The following is a 21,630-nucleotide window of genomic DNA, read 5'->3' on the forward strand; positions in this document are numbered from 1 at the left end:
CGGATCTCGAAACCTCCCTTGCTAAGAAGTTCACGCAGAGTGTCAATGAGAGCTTTGGCTTCTTCAACCTTACTCAGACTGTGGAGGCAATTATCCACATAGAAGGAGTGCTCAACCACTTGCATGAGCAGAGAGTCTGGTGGCTCATAGTCCCTGACGTGCTGCTGTAAGGCGTACACTGCACAACAGGGGCTGCAGGTTGTTCCGAAAGGTAGGACCTGCCATTCAAAGATCTGCGCTCTAGATTCCCTGTCCATGTTCCGCCACAGGAATCGAAGGAGTGGTTTATCATGGTCAAGTAAGCGGATCTGGTGAAACATTGACTTGATAACCCCGCTTATGGCTATTGCATGACATCGGAACTGCAAGAGGACCCCAATCATAGTAGGGCCCAACGTTGGTCCAGGGAGGAGATGATCATTCAAAGACTGGCCATTGTAGGAGAAAGAACAGTTGAAGACCACTCTGTCTTTCCCATTGTGGTGCACCATATGATGTGGTACGTACCACGACTCAGTACTCTTTGCTGCCTCCTCTGAAGGAATCTCGGCAACGTATCCTGTTTTGATAAGTTTGTCCATCTCTCTACGATAAGAGGTTGCAAGGTGAGGGTCTTTGGCCAACCTGCGTTCAATGCTGCGCAAGTTTGGCATTACAGCATCTGAGGGTGCACATAGCATAGTGCTTGGCTGGCGACGTAACAGGGGTGTCGCGTAGCGCTGGATACCATCAACAGGTACACGCTTAGAGTCAGTCTGTAAAAGAGAGAGACCTTGTTGGTCTTGCTTGGAACGAGATGCAATCTTCTCGCTGACGTAAGGGAGAGTATCGATCTGCCAGAGACGTTCCACATTCTTGAAAAGTTCGGTATATGGGGATTCAGTGGTAACGTGCAGACAGGAAGGCTGATGGGAAGATGCATAAATCACAGACGGACCTTGTAGGGACCAGCCTAGGTTGGTACAGACTGCTATGGGGCCGCCAGATGGGCCTGCTCGCACCGGCTCTGTAGGAGCAAGAAGCTGGGACATATCAGAACCTATGAGGAGTAGCGGTTGCGCTCGATGGATAGGCAGCAAAGGAAGGTCTTTGAGGTGCTCGTAGCGTTTTTGGAGGGCCGCTACTGGATATGTGTGCTGAGATAGGCTCAGATTCTCAGCTGTGAAGGCATTTTTAATCCAATACTTCTTGCTTGGCTTGAAGATGGGGGAGACTTGAAGGCTGACTGACGAACCATTGAGCACTTTCACTTCTTGTTGAACAGTTCTCAGGTGAAGGGTTTCAGGATGCTTAGCAAGTTGTAGTTGCTCTACTGCATAGGATGAGTGTTCTCTCAGAACCATCATCGAGCACAGCAAATGTCTCTAGAGTGCGGTCTCCATTTTGTAAGAGCACTTTAACAACTTTCAGCAAAACTCTTTGAGGGCTTCGAGGCTGTTCCAGGTAGACTGTGGGATTTTGGTTACTCATCATCAGGACTTGTTGAGATGACTCTTGGATCGTGTCATGCAGTACTGTGAGGTGCGTCTCTTTGCATAAGTTACAAGGGCGTTTAAGCGTACATGCTGCAGCTTTGTGGCCACGACCGCACTTCCAACATTTGTTACCTTCTTGGATCCACTTAGTAATCTCACTGGTATTCAGTTTCTTGAAGTCCAGGCATGAGTTGAAGTAATGCTCCTTACTGTTGCAAAATAGACAATAAGGACTAGGTTTAAAGGGTTGTGACTTTGTCAGATTGGTGCTCTGGCTGCTACCGGTTTCACCAGAACATAAGAGAATTGATGCTGTCCTTTGTTTGGGCCATGGACTATTATAATCCCTCTTGGCAGGAGGAGGCCCCGGGTTGTAGAGGTGAGTGACTCGGCTGGCCAGGCGCTTAGCTTGAGCTTTAACTTGGAGCCAGGATGCCAGGTCGGGCAGGGTGTAAGTTTGGTTGGTACCTGGCTGTAGAATGCCTCAACAAAGACAGTATTCCATAAATCCGTCTCGGTGAGCAGGAGGCATTTTACTAATGAGGCGGTCAACGTGAGAACCACATTTGAGCTCGTATCCAAGGGGTCCCTCTAAAGTCCGAAACATACCAACTAAGGTCTGAACTGAGAGAGCGAAGGTGTCGAAAGCTTCTGCATCCCCCACTCTGATGGCTGGTGAGTTAAGAATAACTCCTAGTTCACTCTGAACGAGTTGTCTAGGCTGGCCATATTTGTCTTGTAGAGCCCCTAGCGCAGCCGTGTACGGGTTTGGGTCATACATGAATGACTTGGCTAACTGCAGAGCGTTAGGGAGTTTGAGCTGATTTAGTAGAACTTGATATTTATATTGCTCGCTGAGGTGAGGATGACTATTCATCAAGTTCTCTAGCGCCATCTTGAGTAGGGCGAAATCACTTTCCCGGCCACTCTCAAACCTTGGAAGTACTGGTTTGGGAATGCCATAGGAAGTAGCGATCAGCGTCTCGATGCCCGGGTAGGACCAGGGTGGTGCTGCCGGGGCTGGAGTAGCAGATGGTAATGTGTATTGAACATACTGCCCAGCAGCAGGAGGAGGTGCACCAGCTGGAACTGGTGGTTGTGGCACAAAAGTTTGCAGGGTTTGTGGCACTGCGGCTGCATGTGTCATTGTTGATGCATAACTACATGTGGGAATGACTGGCATATGTTGACTTGTGAAAGACACAGATGCAGGAGCTGTAGTGGGGGCTACTAAAGTCGGGACACAAGTTTGTGCACCTTGCACAGGAATGGGAATCGTTGTCAATGGCTGTGTAATCGGGATAGCGGCAGCGGATTTCATTGGAGTTATTGATGGGAGCTGAAGCATGTCAGCAGCGGGCGGAGCTGACGTTGTTGACTTTGCATCATCTTCAGACTCCGACAGGAAAGACTTGACAATACGGGCAATGTGTAAGTCTTTCTCCAGTTTCTTTAAGCGTCTGCGCCGTTCCATTTCCCTTGCCATATTCTCCTTGGCAAGGTGAGCATCCTCTTGTAGTCTTTGTCCTTCTTTAGCTTGTGCATCCAATCTCTTCGCCTTCAAGTCAGCTTTCCTTTCCTCCTCTATTTCTTGCTGTAGGTCAGCAAGCTCCAAACCTTTAATTCGCTCCTCTAGGGCAGCTGTTTGAACATCCGGAATATTTTGGAGCAGTTGAAGCCCATGCGATCGCCGAGAAGATCGACGTGAAGAAGCAGATGACTGGTACTCTGACGCACTCCTAGCTCTGGTTGGTCTTGCTTCACCGTGTTGTCCTACTGGTAGTGAGGAGATTTGGGCAGCAGGCAGTCGAGAGGGAAGGAGGGTGACATCGTAAGGGGCCAAATGCTGTGGTAGTCGAATGTCTCTCTTTGGCCTGACAGAGGGCTGGTGATCAGCAGGTGATGACTCCATAGTGTCTGATGGTGGAACTCTATCCGGCTCGAAGGACCAATGTAAGGAAGGGATAGTAGTTCTTTTAGAGTTGGGACACGATGGACAGATTCCGGCCAGAGAATCCTTTAATCATCTTTATTGTTGATTTAAATGTGTGTGTGTGTGTGTGTGTGTGTGTGTGTGTGTGTGTGTGTGTGTGTGTGTGTGTGTGTGTGTGTGTGTGTGTGTGTGTGTGTGTGTGTGTGTGTGTGTGTGTGTGTGTGTGTGTGTGTGTGTGTGTGTGTGTGTGTGTGTGTGTGTGTGTGTGTGTGTGTGTGTGTGTGTGGCATTTAGTCGTCAACGCACACAAGGCTGGCTGCCACCACTCATTGAAACCGGCTATTCTGACAAAGACGTGCTTTTAAGGGGAAATTACGTCACAGATTGACCTATCAACTTAAAGGCATAGGAACATCACAAAACTGGTTAAAGGCACACAATAGGCTTTCGTACATATATACATATATACATACATACATATATACATATATATATATATATATATATATATATATATATATATATATATATATATATATATATATATACATATATAATATATATATATATATATATATATATATATATATATATATATATATATATATATATATATATATATATATATATACAGTATATATAGATATATATAGATATATATATATATTAGATATATATATTAGATATATATAGCGCACTTTCTGCGTGCGCGATGATGTCACGTTATCGATGAGAAAATGCATTTTTAGACAATATGATTTGCCTGAGCGGCTAGGAGACACCGTGAGTAGCAAGCGGTACAAAGTGGATAAGAAAAGACAGAAAAAAATAATATATATTACGGAGCCCCTAAAGGGACATGGGAATTATTTTTTTTTTACACATGTATCTTGTGCGCACGAGAAAGTACCTCGTGGCCACGAGAAACTTTCTTGTGGCCACGAGAAACTTTTTATAAAAAAATAAAATAAAATAATAAAATTTTTCATTTTATTTTATTTTTTTTAAATTTTTTATAAGAAGTTTCTCGTGGCCACGATAAACTTTCTCGTGGCCACGAGAAAGCATTGGATGCTTGGCTGATTATTATTATTATTATTTTTTTTTTATAAAAAGTTTCTCGTGCGCACGAGAAACTTTCTCGTGGCCACGAGAAAGCATTGGATGCGTGCTGATGGTTTGGTGTGTGTTAAAATGGCAGTTTAGGAGTTAATATGGCTGTATTTCCAATTAGGACTTTCCCCCATGTGTGTTGTGGCAAAATGTGAATGCTTGATTAGTAGGTGTGAGACAAACACTTTATCTTCCTGGTTATTGTAACGCTACGTGTTTGACATTATTTAAGACTTTATCATGCCCAAAAAAGGACAGTTTTCCTCTTCTGTGGCTGTGGGGGGTGGGCGTGGCTTGCGGGCCTGCAGCGAAGCGGAGTGTGTCAGTTAGTCCCATGTTGATGTGATCAAACTTCTTTCTTGTTTGGAAGATACACACACAATTGTAACTGTTATTTCTTCCTGCACATAATAAATATGTACAACGTGTTTGGATGTATTCATTTATGTAAAATTGTCATTAAATGTAATATTGCCTGATAAAAAGTGATTCGACGTTATATTTTGATATTTACACATCGCATATTTACACACGCGCATCTGACCAGAATACCCTTATGTGCATTACATATATCAACATCAACTACCTACTGTACAGTTTACTTGTTGAAATACCCTTTTTAGAGCAAATATCTACCCATATAATTTATGTGTGTATATATATATATATATATATATATATATATATATATATATATATATATATATATATATATATATATATATATATATATATATATGTATGTGTGTATATATATATATATATATATATATATATATATATATATATATATATATATATATATATATATATATATATATATATATATATATATATATATATATATATATATATATACATACATATTGTGTATAAGCATGTATATATATACTCTACCGTTCAAAAGTTTGTGGTCACATTGAAATGTCCTTATTTTTTAAGGAAAAGCACTGTACTTTTCAATGAAGATAACTTTAAACTAGTCTTAACTTTAAAGAAATACACTCTATACATTGCTAATGTGGTAAATGACTATTCTAGCTGCAAATGTCTGGTTTTTGGTGCAATATCTACATAGGTGTATAGAGGCCCATTTTCAGCAACTATCACTCCAGTGTTCTAATGGTACAATGTGTTTGCTCATTGGCTCAGAAGGCTAATTGATGATTAGAAAACCCTTGTGCAATCATGTTCACACATCTGAAAACAGTTTAGCTCGTTACAGAAGCTACAAAACTGACCTTCCTTTGAGCAGATTGAGTTTCTGGAGCATCACATTTGTGGGGTCAATTAAACGCTCAAAATGGCCAGAAAAAGAGAACTTTCATCTGAAACTCGACAGTCTATTCTTGTTCTTAGAAATGAAGGCTATTCCACAAAATTGTTTGGGTGACCCCAAACTTTTGAACGGTAGTGTATATATATATTATATATTACTGTAACTTGTTCTTAAAAATAGTAGTTATTTTGTATGTCAAATTTAGTGTTTGTGTGTATATATGTATACTGTATATATGTATGTGTGTTTCTTCCTATACAGTATACATGTATATGTGTGTGTGTGCGTGTATATACTGTGTATATATGTATATGTATATATATATATATATATATATATATATACACATATAAATTATATGGGTAGATATTTGCTCTAAAAAGGGTATTTCAACAAGTAAACAGTACAGTAGGTAGTTGATGTTGATATATGTAATGCACATAAGGGTATTCTAGTCAGATGCGCGTGTGTAAATATGCGATGTGTAAATATCAAAATATAACGTCGAATCACTTTTTATCAGGCAATATTACATTTAATGACAATTTTACATAAATGAATACATCCAAACACGTTGTACATATTTATTATGTGCAGGAAGAAATAACAGTTACAATTGTGTGTGTATCTTCCAAACAAGAAAGAAGTTTGATCACATCAACATCGGACTAACTGGCACACTCCGCTTCGCTGCAGGCCCGCAAGCCACGCCCACCCCCCACAGCCACAGAAGAGGAAAACTGTCCTTTTCTGGGCATGATAAAGTCTTAAATAATGTCAAACACGTAGCGTTACAATAACCAGGAAGATAAAGTGTTTGTCTCACACCTACTAATCAAGCATTCACATTTTGCCACAACACACATGGGGCAAAGTCCTAATTGGAAATACAGCCATATTAACTCCTAAACTGCCATTTTAACACACACCAAACCATCAGCACGCATCCAATGCTTTCTCGTGGCCACGAGAAAGTTTCTCGTGCGCACGAGAAACTTTTTATAAAAAAATAATAATAATAATATATATATATTTTTTTTTTAATAAAAAGTTTCTCGTGGCCACGAGAAACTTTCTCGTGGCCACGAGATACTTTCTCGTGCGCACGAGATACATGTCTAAAAAAAAAAAAATTCCCATGTCCCTTTAGGGGCTCCGTAATATATACAGGTATATATATATATATATATATATATATATATATATATATATATATATATATTTTTTTTTTTTAAATTATTATTATTTTTTTTAATTGTATTTATTTTTTTTATACGACGCTGGCGGGCCGGATCCGGCCCGCGGGCCGTAGTTTGGGGACCACTGGTTTAAGTAGTATAGAATTACATAACATAAATAAATTAGAAAAATATTCATTCTATGTCAAATAAATAACAGTAATTTTTTATATACATGTTACAGGTTGTATATCTTTTATTATTGAATGTATCAAATGTGATGAATATTTAATGGACCACAATGGAAACAAGCCTTTTGGCTTTTTGTGCCATCCATTTGCCTTTTTAAACGGGGGACGGCGTGGTGAAGTTGGGAGAGTGGCTGTGCCAGTAACCTGAGGGTTCCTGGTTCGATCCCCACCTTCTACCAACCTTGTCACGTCCGCTGTGTTCTTGAGCAAGACACTTAACCCTTGCTCCTGATAGGTCGTGGTTAGGGCCTTGCATGGCAGCTCCCACCAGCAGTGTGTGAATGTGTGTGTGAATGGGTGAATGTGGAAATAGTGTCAAAGCGCTTTGAGTACCTTGAAGGTAGAAAAGCGCTATACAAGTATAACCCATAAAGCATAAAGGATATAAAAAACAGCTTTCATGAAATGCTCAGTCATTCACAAACAAGGATGGGGCGAGTGTCACCACTTTGTGAACAAATGCATGAGCAAATTGTTGAACAGTTTAAGAACAACATTTCTCAACTAGCTATTACGAGGAATTTAGGGATTTCATCATTTTTGGTCTGTATATCATCAAAAGGTTCAGAGAATCTGAAGAAATCACTGCACGTAAGCAGCAAGGCCGAAAACCAACATTGGAATGCCCGTGACCTTCGATCCCTCAGGCTTTACTGCATCAAAAAGCAACATCATTGTATAAAGGACATCACCACATAGGCTCAGGAACACTACAGAAAACCACTGTCAGTAACTACAGCTTGTCGCTACATCTGTAAGTGCAAGTTAGAACTCTACTATGCAAAGCGAAAGGCATTTATCAACAACACCCAGAAACGCCGCCGGCTTCACTGGGCCCGAGCTCATCTAAGATGGACTGATGCAAAGTGGAAAAGTGTTCTGTGGTCTGACGAGTCTACATTTCAAATTTTTTTTGGAAACTGTGGATGTCGTGTCCTCCGGACCAAAAAGGAAAGAACCATCCAGACTGTTATTGGCGCAAAGAGTAAAAGCCAGCTTCTGTGATGGTATGGGGGTGTGTTTGTGCCCAAGGCATTAATTAATGCTGAAAGGTACATACAGTTTGGAGCAACATATGTTGCCATCCAAGCAACATCTTTTTCATGGACGCCCCTGCTTATTTCAGAAAGACAATGCCAAGCCACATTCTGCACGTGTTACAACGGCGTGGCTTCGTAATAAAAGAGTGCGGGTACTAGACTGGCCTGCCTGTAGTCCAGTCCTATCTTCCATTGAATATGTGTGGCGCATTATGAAGCGTAAAATACAACCGAGACCCCGGACTGTTGAACAACTTAAGCTGTACATCAAGCAAGAATGGGAAGGAATTCCACCTGAAAACCTTAAAAAATTGGTCTCCTCAGTTCCCAAACGTTTACTGAGTGTTGTTAAAAGGAAAGGCCATGTAACACAGTGGTAAAAATGCCCCTGTGCCAACTTTTTTGCAATGTGTTGCTGTCATTAAATTTAAGTTAATGATTATTTGCAAAAAAATTAAGTTCCTCAGTTCGAACATTAAACATCTTGTCTTTGCAGCCTATTCAATTGAATATAAGTTGAAAAGGATTTGCAAATCATTGTATTCTGTTTTTATTTACAATTTACACAATGTGCCAACTTCACTGGTTTTGGGTTTTGTAATCTATTGTATAAAAAAAGTTATTCTTACCGATAAAAGATTATTCCCTGTGTCCTTGTTTTATCATATTTTCAAACTGTATACAGCACAGTGTGCCGGCCTTGTTGTCTTCATTTCCGTGCTTTCTACAACAATGGAGTACCCTGGTACTTTTACCCCTTTTCCACGGTAGTGAGGCTCGCCATAGGCGCAATCAGCAGGACATATCCAGTTATCTCTATGATAGTTTAATGTGGTGGACTAAGTTAATTAGCCAGTATTAGCTGTTGCATCATAGAACGTAGCGTCATGAAACTAACTACTTAATTAAATTCATGCTACATTCAATTTATCATTTGCTTGCTATAGCTGTTGTCATTAAGTTAGTTAACTAATGTTTGCAGCTTCATATGCTGCATTAGGATAACTAATCATTAACTGTTGCCTAATTTTTTATTTTTAAATAAGCTAATTCTTCTTTTAGTAATTTTCTGTAAGGCACTTTGAATAGCCTTGTGCATGAAATGTGCTTTATAGCCTTGCCTTGCCTTATTAGCTAGAGCGTGTAACCTCATAATCATGCTCCTTTTGAGGTCTGTTCTTCTTTTCTTCATGCGCATGTCATCAGATCGTCATCTCTGTTGCAGCTGAGGTCTGTTGATTATTTGTTAAAGCTCATACAATAAAAATGCAAAAGAGAAAAAGAGCAATTGATGTCAAAACGATATATTTATATAATAAGACTCTGCAGTTAAAATATGCATAGTGTAAAAAAAAAAAATAAGAAGACATTTTTCATTGAAAAATAATGATTTCACCCACAAGGTGCATTTAGAAAATTGTAAAAACAATGACATCAGTTAATGATGTAGTTTACACAAGTATGCACAACAAACTGGAATGCTTTTCATCATAATTGCCCTTTTGAAATATGACTGCTCATTCCACAAAAAAAGAGGTCTCTGAGTGGAAGTTGGAACTCAAAACCACAAAAAATGCTCATCTTTAAAAAAATGTGAGTCAAAACACAGTCGGAATGTGTCAAAATTACTCTTCAAAGTCTACCATCATTGCATTGCCAAGTTGCATCACTTATCAAAGTCTTCATTCATAGTGTAGCAACGAATATTTACAAAATTGCATATTTTTTTTAGCTTTTTGCTTTAGAAACGAGCGCCGTTATCTGACGTGTTTAACAACAGAACATGTCTACTGACGCGAGTGCCAACGCAGACACATGTGCAACATATATGACTTGTTACACACAGGAAATACATCAATATTCATTCACGTTGCCTTAAAGGACACTTTGAAACATAATGCATGTATAACTCACTACAGAAGTCCAAAAATGTATATACCATCTCGGTTATCGTATGACCAAACTTTGTGCGTAACAGACTACTCGGTTTACCCGCGTATCATTCCAAGGAATCGCGTGTGTCCAAACAAAGAATCCCGGTCCCTGGTACCGCTGTATACGGAACAACTAAGGGTCTGATTTGCTAAAGGTTTGCGTGTACTAAAACCCGTGCAAACTTTTCAATTGCACACGCAGTGTTAGTAGATCATACGCAACACGGCCACTCATACTACACACTATTTTATTTTTTGCACACACTGTTTAGCGTGGGGTATTTGGATCTAACTAAATCAGGCCCTAAGTCAGCTGGTTTCTGATTTGCCGAAATGTGCTTGGGAGTCGACTAATGTGTTTTTTTTTTGCGAATATCCGTGCACGTGTGTACTTCACCCACTGTCATTCAAACGTTTTGTATCCGCAGAACATGGATGAGAGCATGTACTTGTTGTATAAGAGCTTGTTTTCTTTCCCTGTCCCGAGGCTTCAAACGCTGAGCTGCTACAGCTCTTCTTATTACCCCCTTTGCCCTGAAAAAAATCCTACCACGAGGGGAGCTGGCATCACGACAACAAGCAGCACATAAAGTCAAGGTAGAAACAGTTTAAAAAAATCAAATAAAAAGCACAAGGCTCTCCCTCCTTAATTGTACCTGAAGGGAAATCCCTTGAAATAGCAGTTGGCAGAGAGGCAGAGAGCTGGCAGGGACATCAAAGAGCGAGCAGAAGCCCTATAAATACATCACATTCACTCGCCTCGCTGCTCAAACCAGCCTCCGCTTTCCTCCCGCTAAGCCTGGCGCCGCTCGACATGGGGCGGACTAGAACGCCCGCGGGGCCCACTTTTGAGAGCGACACGTCGCTTTGCTTCACTAATATTATAAGTCCCAACCCCGACGTTGGAGGGCAGCCTCGTGTTTACAAGGCCGGAGTTTTAAGGGCTTTGCTCTTCTTCACGTACACCTCAGATGTTTGGTCAGCAGGTACCAGCTGGCTGAAGCTGCTCCTGAAAGAGGCCAGGAAGCGACCTAGACCCGGGGAACAAATAAAACATGTCAGCTTCACCTCTCTTTAAATCCACATAACGTAATCCTATAGCAATGATACAAAAACACCAATCTTTAAAAACAATACACATCACACACCTTCTTGACATCCTCAACAATGGCTCAAGTGATACAGTCCTTGGTTTTCTGTCATCTTCATTACTGTCCTATAGTATGGTCCGCTACGACTAAGTCTGACCTGAACAAACTGCAATTTGTACAGAACAGAGCGGCTAGACTGGTACTTAAATGTTCTTTGCGCACTAATATTTCATATATGCATTCACGCCTGTCCTGGTTGTCTGTTGAACAAAAGATGCATTGTAGTCTCCTAATGTTCTTTCGAACTATCATTTTAGATCAATCACCAGATTACTTTTACAAACAGTTTTTAAAATCAACTAACACACATATTCATGACACTAGGAATGCCAGCAATGGCTATTTGACACTTCCTGCTCCCAGGACCAATTCCCTCAAACATACAGTCATGTATAGATGTACATCATTCTGGAATGGGTTGCCACCTCACATTAATCTCTCACAAAGTAAATTGTCATTCAAGACAGCTTTAAAGATACACCTTTTGCAGCTGCCCACATGACGTGAATTTTAATACTGGTTTTAACTAGCTTTTTATCTTATGTTGTATTTTTCCATTGTATAATGTCTGGTAATGCATGTATTCTTTGTATTTAAATTTTGTATGCTCCTATATGGACCCCAGGAAGACTAGCAGTCGCCTTGGCGTCAGCTAATGGGGATCCATTCAATAAACAATAAACAATAAACACAGTTGTTACTTCAAGGCGCTGGCAGCCGGACAGTTCACAAATGGATTAAGTAGTTATGATATTATTTATCTTTATTTCAGTTCTTGTGAAAATTCCTCCCCAAACTGCTTGAGGGCTTTCACAAAACCCCCATCCCTCCCCTTCCTCTTCAGGGCGTAGAGCAGTGGTTCTCAAAGTACTACATCAGAAAAGACTTGCCTCTCCAGGTACCATCATAAATAACATTAAAATCCAGTAGCGTAGTAGGCCTAAGAATTCATTAAAAACGAGGTAAAGTTAAAAGTTAAAGTACCACTGATAGTCACACACACAGTAGGTGTGGTGAAATTACTCTCTGCATTTGACCCATCCCCTGGGAGGTGAGGGGAGCAGTGAGCAGCAGCGGTGGCCACGCTCGGGAATACTTTTGGTGATTTAACCCCCAATTCCAACCCTTGATGCTGAGTGCCAGCAGTGAGGCAATGGGTCCCATTTTTATAGCCTTTGGTATGACTCAGCCGGGGGTTTGAACTCACGACCTACCAATCTCAGGGCGGACTCTCTAACCACTAGGCCACTGAGAGGTTTGATTTAACAAGTATATTTAATATTTTTGCCACTCTGATATTATACATAATGCACAAACATCATTAATAGTGATACTCCATCTACAGTACATATTTACAGACCTCTTTGGCATACGACTAGATGGGGCCCGCGTATCGTACTACAGTTTGAGAATGACTTGCCTAAAGTATACAGTATGTCTCCTCTGAGCATCCGACAGACGGTTAATAACAATGTACGTTATTTGGTGCTAAACCAACCACGTTTGTGCCGCTGAAAACATTACGGCACTACCGGTCCGACATTTCCTAAACAAAATTAAAAAACAACTTATAGTCTTGTCCAAATGTTTACTGACATTTGTCATGTTCAATGAAGGGAGAGAGGACATAACTGCCAACGTTTGAATTTCAATATATGAAAAACTGCCAGGAAAATAGGTTATCTGGTTTTGCTTAATTTTGTTACCTTATTTTTTGTGGACTTTTTACATCTCCATTGCCACATTACATAATTTCCCCATTGTGGGATAAATAAAGTCTATCCTAAAATCCCAATTACTGAGATGAAAGGTGGGTCATAAGTTGAGGTACAACAGTCTGGTGAGGTATAATTTGTCGTATAATATTAGTGTGATGCTGCTTATGCTTCAATTCTGTCATGAAACAGAAAAAAAAATGTGTGCACTGTACACATTATTTTGAATTTGAATGTGTTACCATAAAAGATATCCTGCTGTGACTCTTATAATACTAATAATTTTATGAATAATTTTCACAATGGGTGGCCTTTGTCTGACTTGAGCACCTATCCCCCAAAATGTCTGCGCACGTATTGGGAGCTCATGTATTAAGCGTGCGTACGCACAAAATCCTGGCATGCACGCTTTTTCTGCTCAGTGGCCTTGTGGTTGGAGTGTCCGCCCTGAGATCACTAGGTCGTGGGTTCAAACCCCGGCCGACTCATACCAAAGACTATAAAAATAGGATCCATTATCTCCCGGCTTGGCACTCAGCATCAAGGGTTGGAATTGGGGGTTAAATCACCAAAATGATTCCAGAGCGCGGCCACCGCTGTTGCTCACTGCTCCCCTCACCTACCAGGGGGTTTAACAAGGGGATGGGTCAAATGCCGAGGGTAATTTCACCACAACTAGTGTGTGTGACTATCAGTGGTACTTTAACTTAACTTTAACTTTTCACGGCAAAGTTGACATGCAACAAAGAGTGAACTGAACGTGGAAATGTGCACCGCCTCACGCCAACTTCATGGCTGGCATACGTCCTTTTTTGCACACAGTCCATACTTTGGCGACACAGAGGTGGTCGTTCAGGCTTTGCTAACATTTGATTTCAACAATGTAAAAGATGGAGGCAAGGACTCATAATTCCCTTTTTCACCAATGCATTTAATGCTTCATATTCATATTAATATTGTGAGGACGTCTATTAATGTATCTAGGCGATCATTTCTGTTTGCTGTCACAACGTGTTCCTGTGACTCCAGCACAGTTTGGCCAGTTGGGCTGACAGTTGCAAAAGCCTTGGTTTTTTTCTCCGAGTTACACTATTCCGGAAAAATTTCACTGCAGAGGAAGCTGGTTCTCAGGAGAATATACAGAGATACCTCTGTTTTCAACAATACAATGTCTCTGTTTACATACACTTCAGTTTGATTAAACATAGCCCTGTGGTTTTTTTTTATTGAGATAAGCCAGCAGCCTGATGAAATAGTAGCATACAATAATAATCCAGTCACCAAGAGCCAGAGAATCCTTGTTTCCATAGTGTCACCAAACGCACAACACTGCTGCTAAATGTAGCCAAACAAACAAGAGTCATATGGCGCTTAACGGCTGTCCTCAGCGGTTTTGTAAACAACAAAGCTGTCTCGCGCGACGCGGTTATTGCAAAAGTTGTGTTAGATGTGACAGCATTTTGATAAAGAAGGTGAGAAACACTATTGAATTCAAGAAAGAAGCAAAGTAAAAAAGGGGCCTTCATGGGAACTTCTCTTCCTCCCTCGCTGCTTATTGCCAACAAAAGTCTCAATTAAAAGGTAAAAGTGATTTCAAATGTTAAATTATTCATTTTTTTCCCTCATTTTTACATATTTCACGTTGTTTTCTGCAGGTAAAAATATTATATATTATATTATATTATATTATATTATATTATAACTAGTGCTGTCAAATGATACATTTTTAAATCAGATTATTCACACTTTTGAGTTTGGATTAATCATGATTAATCACAGACTATTACTAAAAAGAGTCAAATGTTTGGAATAAATGCAATTTTATTGTCAGAATGTCAAACAGGAATATTTTTAAACGTGTCACTTGAATGCACGTCATTTATTTGCTCACAACGTGCTCACTGTTTTATTTAAAGTCCAGTCAGAGTGTATTTTGTAGTGAAATGTACCAGTGAGCACACCAGGCGGAGTCTACTCACTCATGTTCACACTGACCTTATAACAAGTGGCGGTTGTCGGTCAAAATAAAATATATAAATAATGCATACATGATTAATGCTATACTTTTTTGTGATTAATCACATGAGTTCACTTGTTATTTTTGACAGCCCTAGTGTTAAAATGTGTCTGGAACAGAGTTAAATTGTTTCGTACTTCGAAGTTTGTGGCTCCACTCTATCGCATATTTTCTTCAGCATATTCTATGCATTTTGGCCTAAATTAGGCATTTTTAAGCATAAAATGGCTAAATGAACTAACTTCCTGGAAGCATGCCATTGTTTAAATCGTACGTCCGTTGTGTTTTGTGAAGTCGTTTTGGTAGTTTTGTGTGTGTTTTCTGTTTTTGCATTTATAGCCGGATTCGCACATACTGTATTTTCCGGACCATAGGGTGCACCAGACTATAAGGCGCACTGCTGATGAATGGTCTATTTTCGATCTTTTTTCATATAGGGCGCATTAAAGGAGTCATATCATTTTTTTTTTTTTCTAAATTGAAAACACTTTCTAGTGGTCTACATAACGTGTAACTGTGTTTTTTTGGTCAAAATTTTGCATAGATTATGTTTTACAGATCATCTTCAAGCCGCTTTCTGACAGTCGCTTCAGGATGCGCCGTTTTGTGGGCGGTCTTATTTACGTGGCTCACCTTCGGCAGCGTCTTCTCCCCGTCATCTTTGTTGTAGCGGTGTAGCGTGCAAGGACGGGAGTGGAAGAAGTGTCAAAAGATGGATCTGACTGTCAATAACATCATTTAATCATCTTCCGGAAATGTGTCCCGTGAAAAACCGTCCGACCGGTAACTAATAACTAAAGTTCCTTGGGTGAATAATGTTAACTCACTACACAGTATGTTTTAGCGCTTTTATGGCAGATATAGGTAAGAACTTTACATTACTTTATATTAGAAATGGCAACAGCGGAGGATGAATGTCCCATAACAAGAACATAGAGAAAAAGAAGAAGCTTATCGCAAGGCACGGACTACAAAGGCGGACGCGCACAGTTTTTCAGGATTTATGCAGATCCCAAATACAGATCAGCAGGTACCAGAAGGTAAGAAAAGTTTCTTTTGCATAATATTGCGGAACAAAACCCAGATAATATGTCTTACCTTATACACACACCATAATAACACTTGTATGTTGAAGCACAGTACAATCCATCAAGTGGTGCGGCTTCATAGCTTACCAAAGTCGTACTAAAACATTTTGATGGATTTTTGAGCGCCGTGTGTAATGGTTTATATTCTCAACGGAACATATAAAATGTTGGTGTTTTCAACTTGAGTCATATTGCAGTCTACACGTATCTCTTATGTTTGACTGCTACTGGTCACACTTACCATTTCACCATGTACCAAATAAAATAGCTTTGAGGTCGGTAAGCAAAACCAGAATTGTTATGTATATTAGGCGCACCGGGTTATAAGGCGCACTGTCGAGTTTTGAGAAAAAAAAAGGATTTAAGTGCGCCTTATAGTCCGGAAAATACGGTACTAGTTCTCGGGACGCAGTTCTAAGAACTACTACACTCGAGTTTAGTTACAGTAACTACCCTTCCCCATAGGGACTTTTCCATTTCACGTTCGCACATGGCTGGGCATGCTGGGGTCCTTGGTAAGAAACATGTGTGACGCATATCCACCTGCGACCCGTGACGTATTACTTTAGCGCCTCAACCACCACTGCAAAACAACCAACAACCCGCCCGCGAAAAGTGAACAGAGAAACAACACAAGCAAGAATGGACACCTCGGAGGCTACTGTGTTCATGATCGTCTGCTTGCAAGGAATAATAACAATGGGTGGTAAAACTTGGCATCTAATAACGTTAATGAAAGAGCACACCGGGGGAGTAAGGGCACGAGGAATCCAGCGACAGGCGCTATTTCTCCTCGTCGGTCCATTTATAGATGGCTGTGTCCATTTTTCGGAGAAGCGCATATGGGGCGTAGCTCATCAGTTCAACTAATCACCTACGTATTTTAGTTCCTATGGGACTCAGTTTAGACCCTGCCTCAGAGTAGGAGCTTAAATGGTTATAGGATCTGAGGGCCGTAGTCCCTAGTTCCCGTATGTCGGAACACGATAAAAAACGGCCCAGGGACTAAAAAGGTTACAGAAACTCCAAAAAGTCCCTACAGTCTGAAAACGACTTATTGTGTTTGGAGGGTTCAGACATTTGCTCCAGTCATGTTCCTTGGAAAACTAATTGTATATACATTCTCTAGGCAAATGTGTGTCTTCTCAGAAGTACACAATTGAGTCTAACAACTAGTTTCAACCAAATTGCACAAAAGCGGGAAACACCCACTTTAAATACACTGCAATTTAAAGGATTAAGAACGTGTTGTGTACTCGACTAACCTGTCCATGTCTTCTGTCCAGTCAGAGTGAAACTGGTGCACTGCGAGTGAGAGTTGCAGACGAGCGCTGCCTCACGTGCACTGTGGACAGACAGCACGCAGCCCAGTTGGCTGTAGGACGGCCAGCAGCGATACTCTGCGTTGCCCGACGTCGTCACGCCTCGCATCGCGCTGTAGTCTGAACACAAAAGAAGGACATGTCATGCAGGTACACGATAACAGGATAATAATAATAATAATAATGAATTACATTTGTAACGCACTTTACATTTGTTAAAATCTCAAAGTGCTACAAAATATAAAAAAAGTTTAAAAAAAAATAAAAATAAAAAGTTAGAATATATAATATAAAACTAAAATAGAAATAAAAACATGAAAAACACCAGTTAAAACATAGAAAAATAGATAAAATAGAAATAAAAACATGAAAGCACTGGATAAAACAGATAGGCAAGCAGTGCATTTAAAAACAAGAAGGCAGAGATATTAGATAAAAGCTGTGCTAAAAAGGTGGGTTTTTAGTCCCTTCTTAAAACGGTCTGTGGTGCTCTAAGATGGTCGGGGAGAGCGTTCCAGAGAGTTCGGGTGCGATCGAGCAGAAAGCCCGGCGGCCCATTGCTTCTAGGTTTGTCCTGATGGGTTTGAGGAGGTTGGTGTTTGAGGAGCGGAGGTTGCGCGTGGGAGGTTGAGGGGAAACTAGGTCCTTGGTGTTGCCGTAGATGCATTGATGTGTTAGCAGGTTAATCTTGAATTCGGTCCAGGATGCAATAGGGAGCCAGTGGAGTGATTTGAGGATAGGTGGGATGTACAGTGATCCCTTGTTTTATTGCTGTTAATTGGTTGCAGCCCGATTGTGGTAAATGGATTTCCACAAAGTAAAAATTATTTGTTATCAATCCATCCATCCATTTTCTAATGCTTGTCCTTCTCAGCGTCGCAGGGGTGGTTGGAGCCTATCCGAGCTGAAGGCGGTGTACACCCTGCACAAGTCGCCACCTCGTCACAGGGCCAACACAGATAGACAGACAACATTCACACACTAGGGCCAATTTAGTGTTGCCAATCAACCTATCCCCAGGTGCATGTCTTTCGAATATCCTACCACGAATATGTGGTAATTTAATTTGAATATGTTAATAGCTAGAGCATATAATTTGAATATGTTAATAGCAAGAGCATTCAAAACTGTTTAAAAGTGTTTACACTCAAAGTTCGATATAACGTGGTCGGTGGGGTCCATAAAATCCCAAAATTAAATGGGTTTTACTTGTATAGCGCTTTTCTACCTTCAAGGTACTCAAAGCGCTTTGACAGTATTTCCACATTCACCCATTCACACACTGATGGCGGGAGCTGCCATGCAAGGCGCTAACCAGCAGCCATCAGGAGCAAGGGTGAAGTGTCTTGCCCAAGGACACAACGAACGTGACTAGGATGGTAGGAAGGTGGGGATTGAACCCCAGCTCATTTTCTTGCGCTTGTTATATAGAACTCTTTTTTTTACCCTTTTTATTTTTCTAAATAACACAATAAAATGATCCAGATTCATGTGGTGAAAACAGCGGAGGTTTGCAGACATACATAGTGGTTTAAGTTTGTGAGTTCCTATCTTGTTGACAGTGAACAGTAGTGTGACTCTGTCTTTAAATGGTGTAAATCCTTTTCTTTGTTCTGCTTCGTTCTTGCTTAAGTGTTGAGACTCATAATCCTGTCTTGTTGCAGTTGCACGCTTGCATTTTTTTTTTTTGAAGGGGACACGCGCGTCAATGATCCGCTTTAGTAACGACAGTCTGTTTACTTCTTGATGTATGTAGACAAGCGAAAGAAAAAAAGAGCACAGCAGAGCCGAACAGGGACGGAATCTTGAAAGTAAACAAACATTTGTCGGATCTGCTTTATGTCACTGCCGGCAAACGGAGAGGGTTGATGACGATAACGATGATGTTTGGTGGATAGCTCCCCACGCAGAGCTAGCCCAAGCCTCCAAGGGGCCCTAGGAAAAATTTGATTTTTGGGGCCCTCTATTTCTGATTTTGGGGCTCTCTATTTCTGCCAATAATATTGATTGTTGATCATTCACACACCTACTATAAACCTACTCAGTGGCCTAGTGGTTAGAGTATCCGCCCTGAGATCGGTAGGTTGTGAGTTCAAACCCCGGCCGAGTCATACCAAAGACTATAAAAATGGCACCCATGACCTCCGTACTTGGCACTCAGCATCAAAGGTTGGAATTGGGGGTTAAATCACCAAAAATGATTCCCAGGCGCAGCCACCGCTGCTGCCCACTGCTCCCCTCACCTCCCAGGGGGTGATCAGGGGTGATGGGTCAAATGCAGAGAATAATTTCGCCACACCTATTGTGTGTGTGTGTGTGTGTGACAATCATTGGTACTTTAACTTTAACTTTAACTTTAACTTGAACTCATTGCAGCTCTGGCAGTGTTGTTTACTTTATCCTATTGTTAGCCCGGCATGTCTTTACGTATGACATGTCATTTATAACTACATGGCGGTGGCACAGTTAAAAACCTAAATAATACCAATGCAATAATAACATGAATAATACCAATAAATTAATGATGTCCAGGGTGCCACATATGGTTCCTTATTTCAAAATGTAAAACATTAAGCTACAAGAGTGGCTTGTAGTTGAACGTTCCGAGTGATGAAGCTGTGTGTTTACAATAAAAGTGTCATTTTGTCTCATCAGTCTTGTACATACTGTATTAGTCTTAAATTATCTGTTGTTTTTTTTTAACTAATTGTTATTTAATGTTTACATTCTACCGAGAGAGCACAGTCCGAAGTTACATTTTTGTGTGTCAAAAATAGTTTAAAACATTTGCAAATATAAAGTTGAAGGACTAGGTCAGGGGTGTCATAACCTTTAGACTCGAGGGTGGCACTGGGCTAAAAAAAATTGGAGCATTGATTGTGATGTCAATGCAATCAATATGGTATGGCGTAGTGGGTAGAGCGGCCGTGCCAGAAACCTGAGGGTTGCAGGTTCGCTCCCCGCCTCTTGGGCAGGACACTTCACCCTTGCCCCCGGTGCCGCTCACACTGGTGAATGAATGATAGGTGGTGGTCAGAGGGGCCGTAGGCGCAAACTGGCAGCCTCGCTTCCGTCAGTCTACCCCAGGGCAGCTGTGGCTACAAATGTAGCTTACCACCACAAGGTGTGAATGAATGATGGGTTCCCACTTCTCTGTGAGCGCTTCGAGTATCTAATAATAGAAAAGCGCGATATAAAATCTAATCCATTATTGATGTAACAACAAACCTTTTGTACCAATAAACACTTCAGTATGCATTTATTAAAGCGGACTAAAACAGACTGACAGTACATAACTTTAACTACTTCAACTTTAACACCCCCCCCCCCCCCCCCACATCAGACTGTGATGACATTGCAAGATGAAGTATAAATGATAAAACAGTGAATATTAAGGGAATGTAAAATTTGACTCCTACGTTGTTTACTTCTCTGATGACTTGCTTAACGTTTTTTAATCAATCAGAAATATCAAGCAGCTAAACTGTGGAGGGAGTGTTTTGCATATATTACCCCTCATGCACTCTCATGGATTTATATATGTCTCATTTTAAATTATATATTCGTGTTTTATAATGTCCACAAAGAAGTTTACTTCTTGAATCACCAAGAAGTAAACTTGAGATCAGTGATTCCATCGATCACCACATGAGGACAGTAAAATCTGCCCAATATTATGTAAATGGAATTTGGGCAAAAACCCGCCACAGGCCAATTTTGTTAACTTATGATTTTTCGCGGACGACTCCGGCGGGCGATATCACTGAACTAGTGTTAAATCCATGTAAATGAAAATGTACTCTTGGGGGCCCAAGCAAGCGCTTAGTTGGACCGGCTCTGCCCCCACGTGACGTGACCTGACATTAATGGTGGATTGTGCTCCCACGTCACAGAATGGGGCGGGCGCTAATGGGTCGATACAGTATTGATTAGAGATGTCCGATAAATGCTTTAAAATGTAATATCGGAAATTATCGGTATCGTTTTTTTAATTATCTGTATCGTTTTTTTTGTTTTTTGTTTTTGTTTTTTTAAATTAAATCAACATAAAAAACACAAGATACACTTACAATTAGTGCACCAGCCCAAAAAACCTCCCTCCCCCATTTACACTCACTCACACTCATTCACACA

General features: G+C 40.6%; 1 protein-coding gene across 1 annotated transcript in view; it reads right to left on the minus strand.

The window, feature by feature from the left end:
• Nucleotides 1-9,418: 9,418 nt before the first annotated feature.
• Nucleotides 9,419-21,630, minus strand: part of pkdccb (protein kinase domain containing, cytoplasmic b) — a 42,177-nt gene continuing 29,965 nt past the window's right edge. The window contains exons 6-7 of the mRNA XM_062040479.1: nt 17,440-17,616; nt 9,419-11,234 (exon numbers count right to left, since the gene is read on the minus strand). Of these exons, the coding sequence (XP_061896463.1) occupies nt 11,125-11,234; nt 17,440-17,616 (287 nt within the window). The 3' untranslated portion in view covers nt 9,419-11,124. The remainder of the gene's footprint in view (nt 11,235-17,439; nt 17,617-21,630) is intronic.

The sequence above is a fragment of the Entelurus aequoreus genome, linkage group LG03 (assembly GCF_033978785.1).
Source record: "Entelurus aequoreus isolate RoL-2023_Sb linkage group LG03, RoL_Eaeq_v1.1, whole genome shotgun sequence".
In the NCBI taxonomy this organism is placed as follows: Eukaryota; Metazoa; Chordata; class Actinopteri; order Syngnathiformes; family Syngnathidae; genus Entelurus; species Entelurus aequoreus.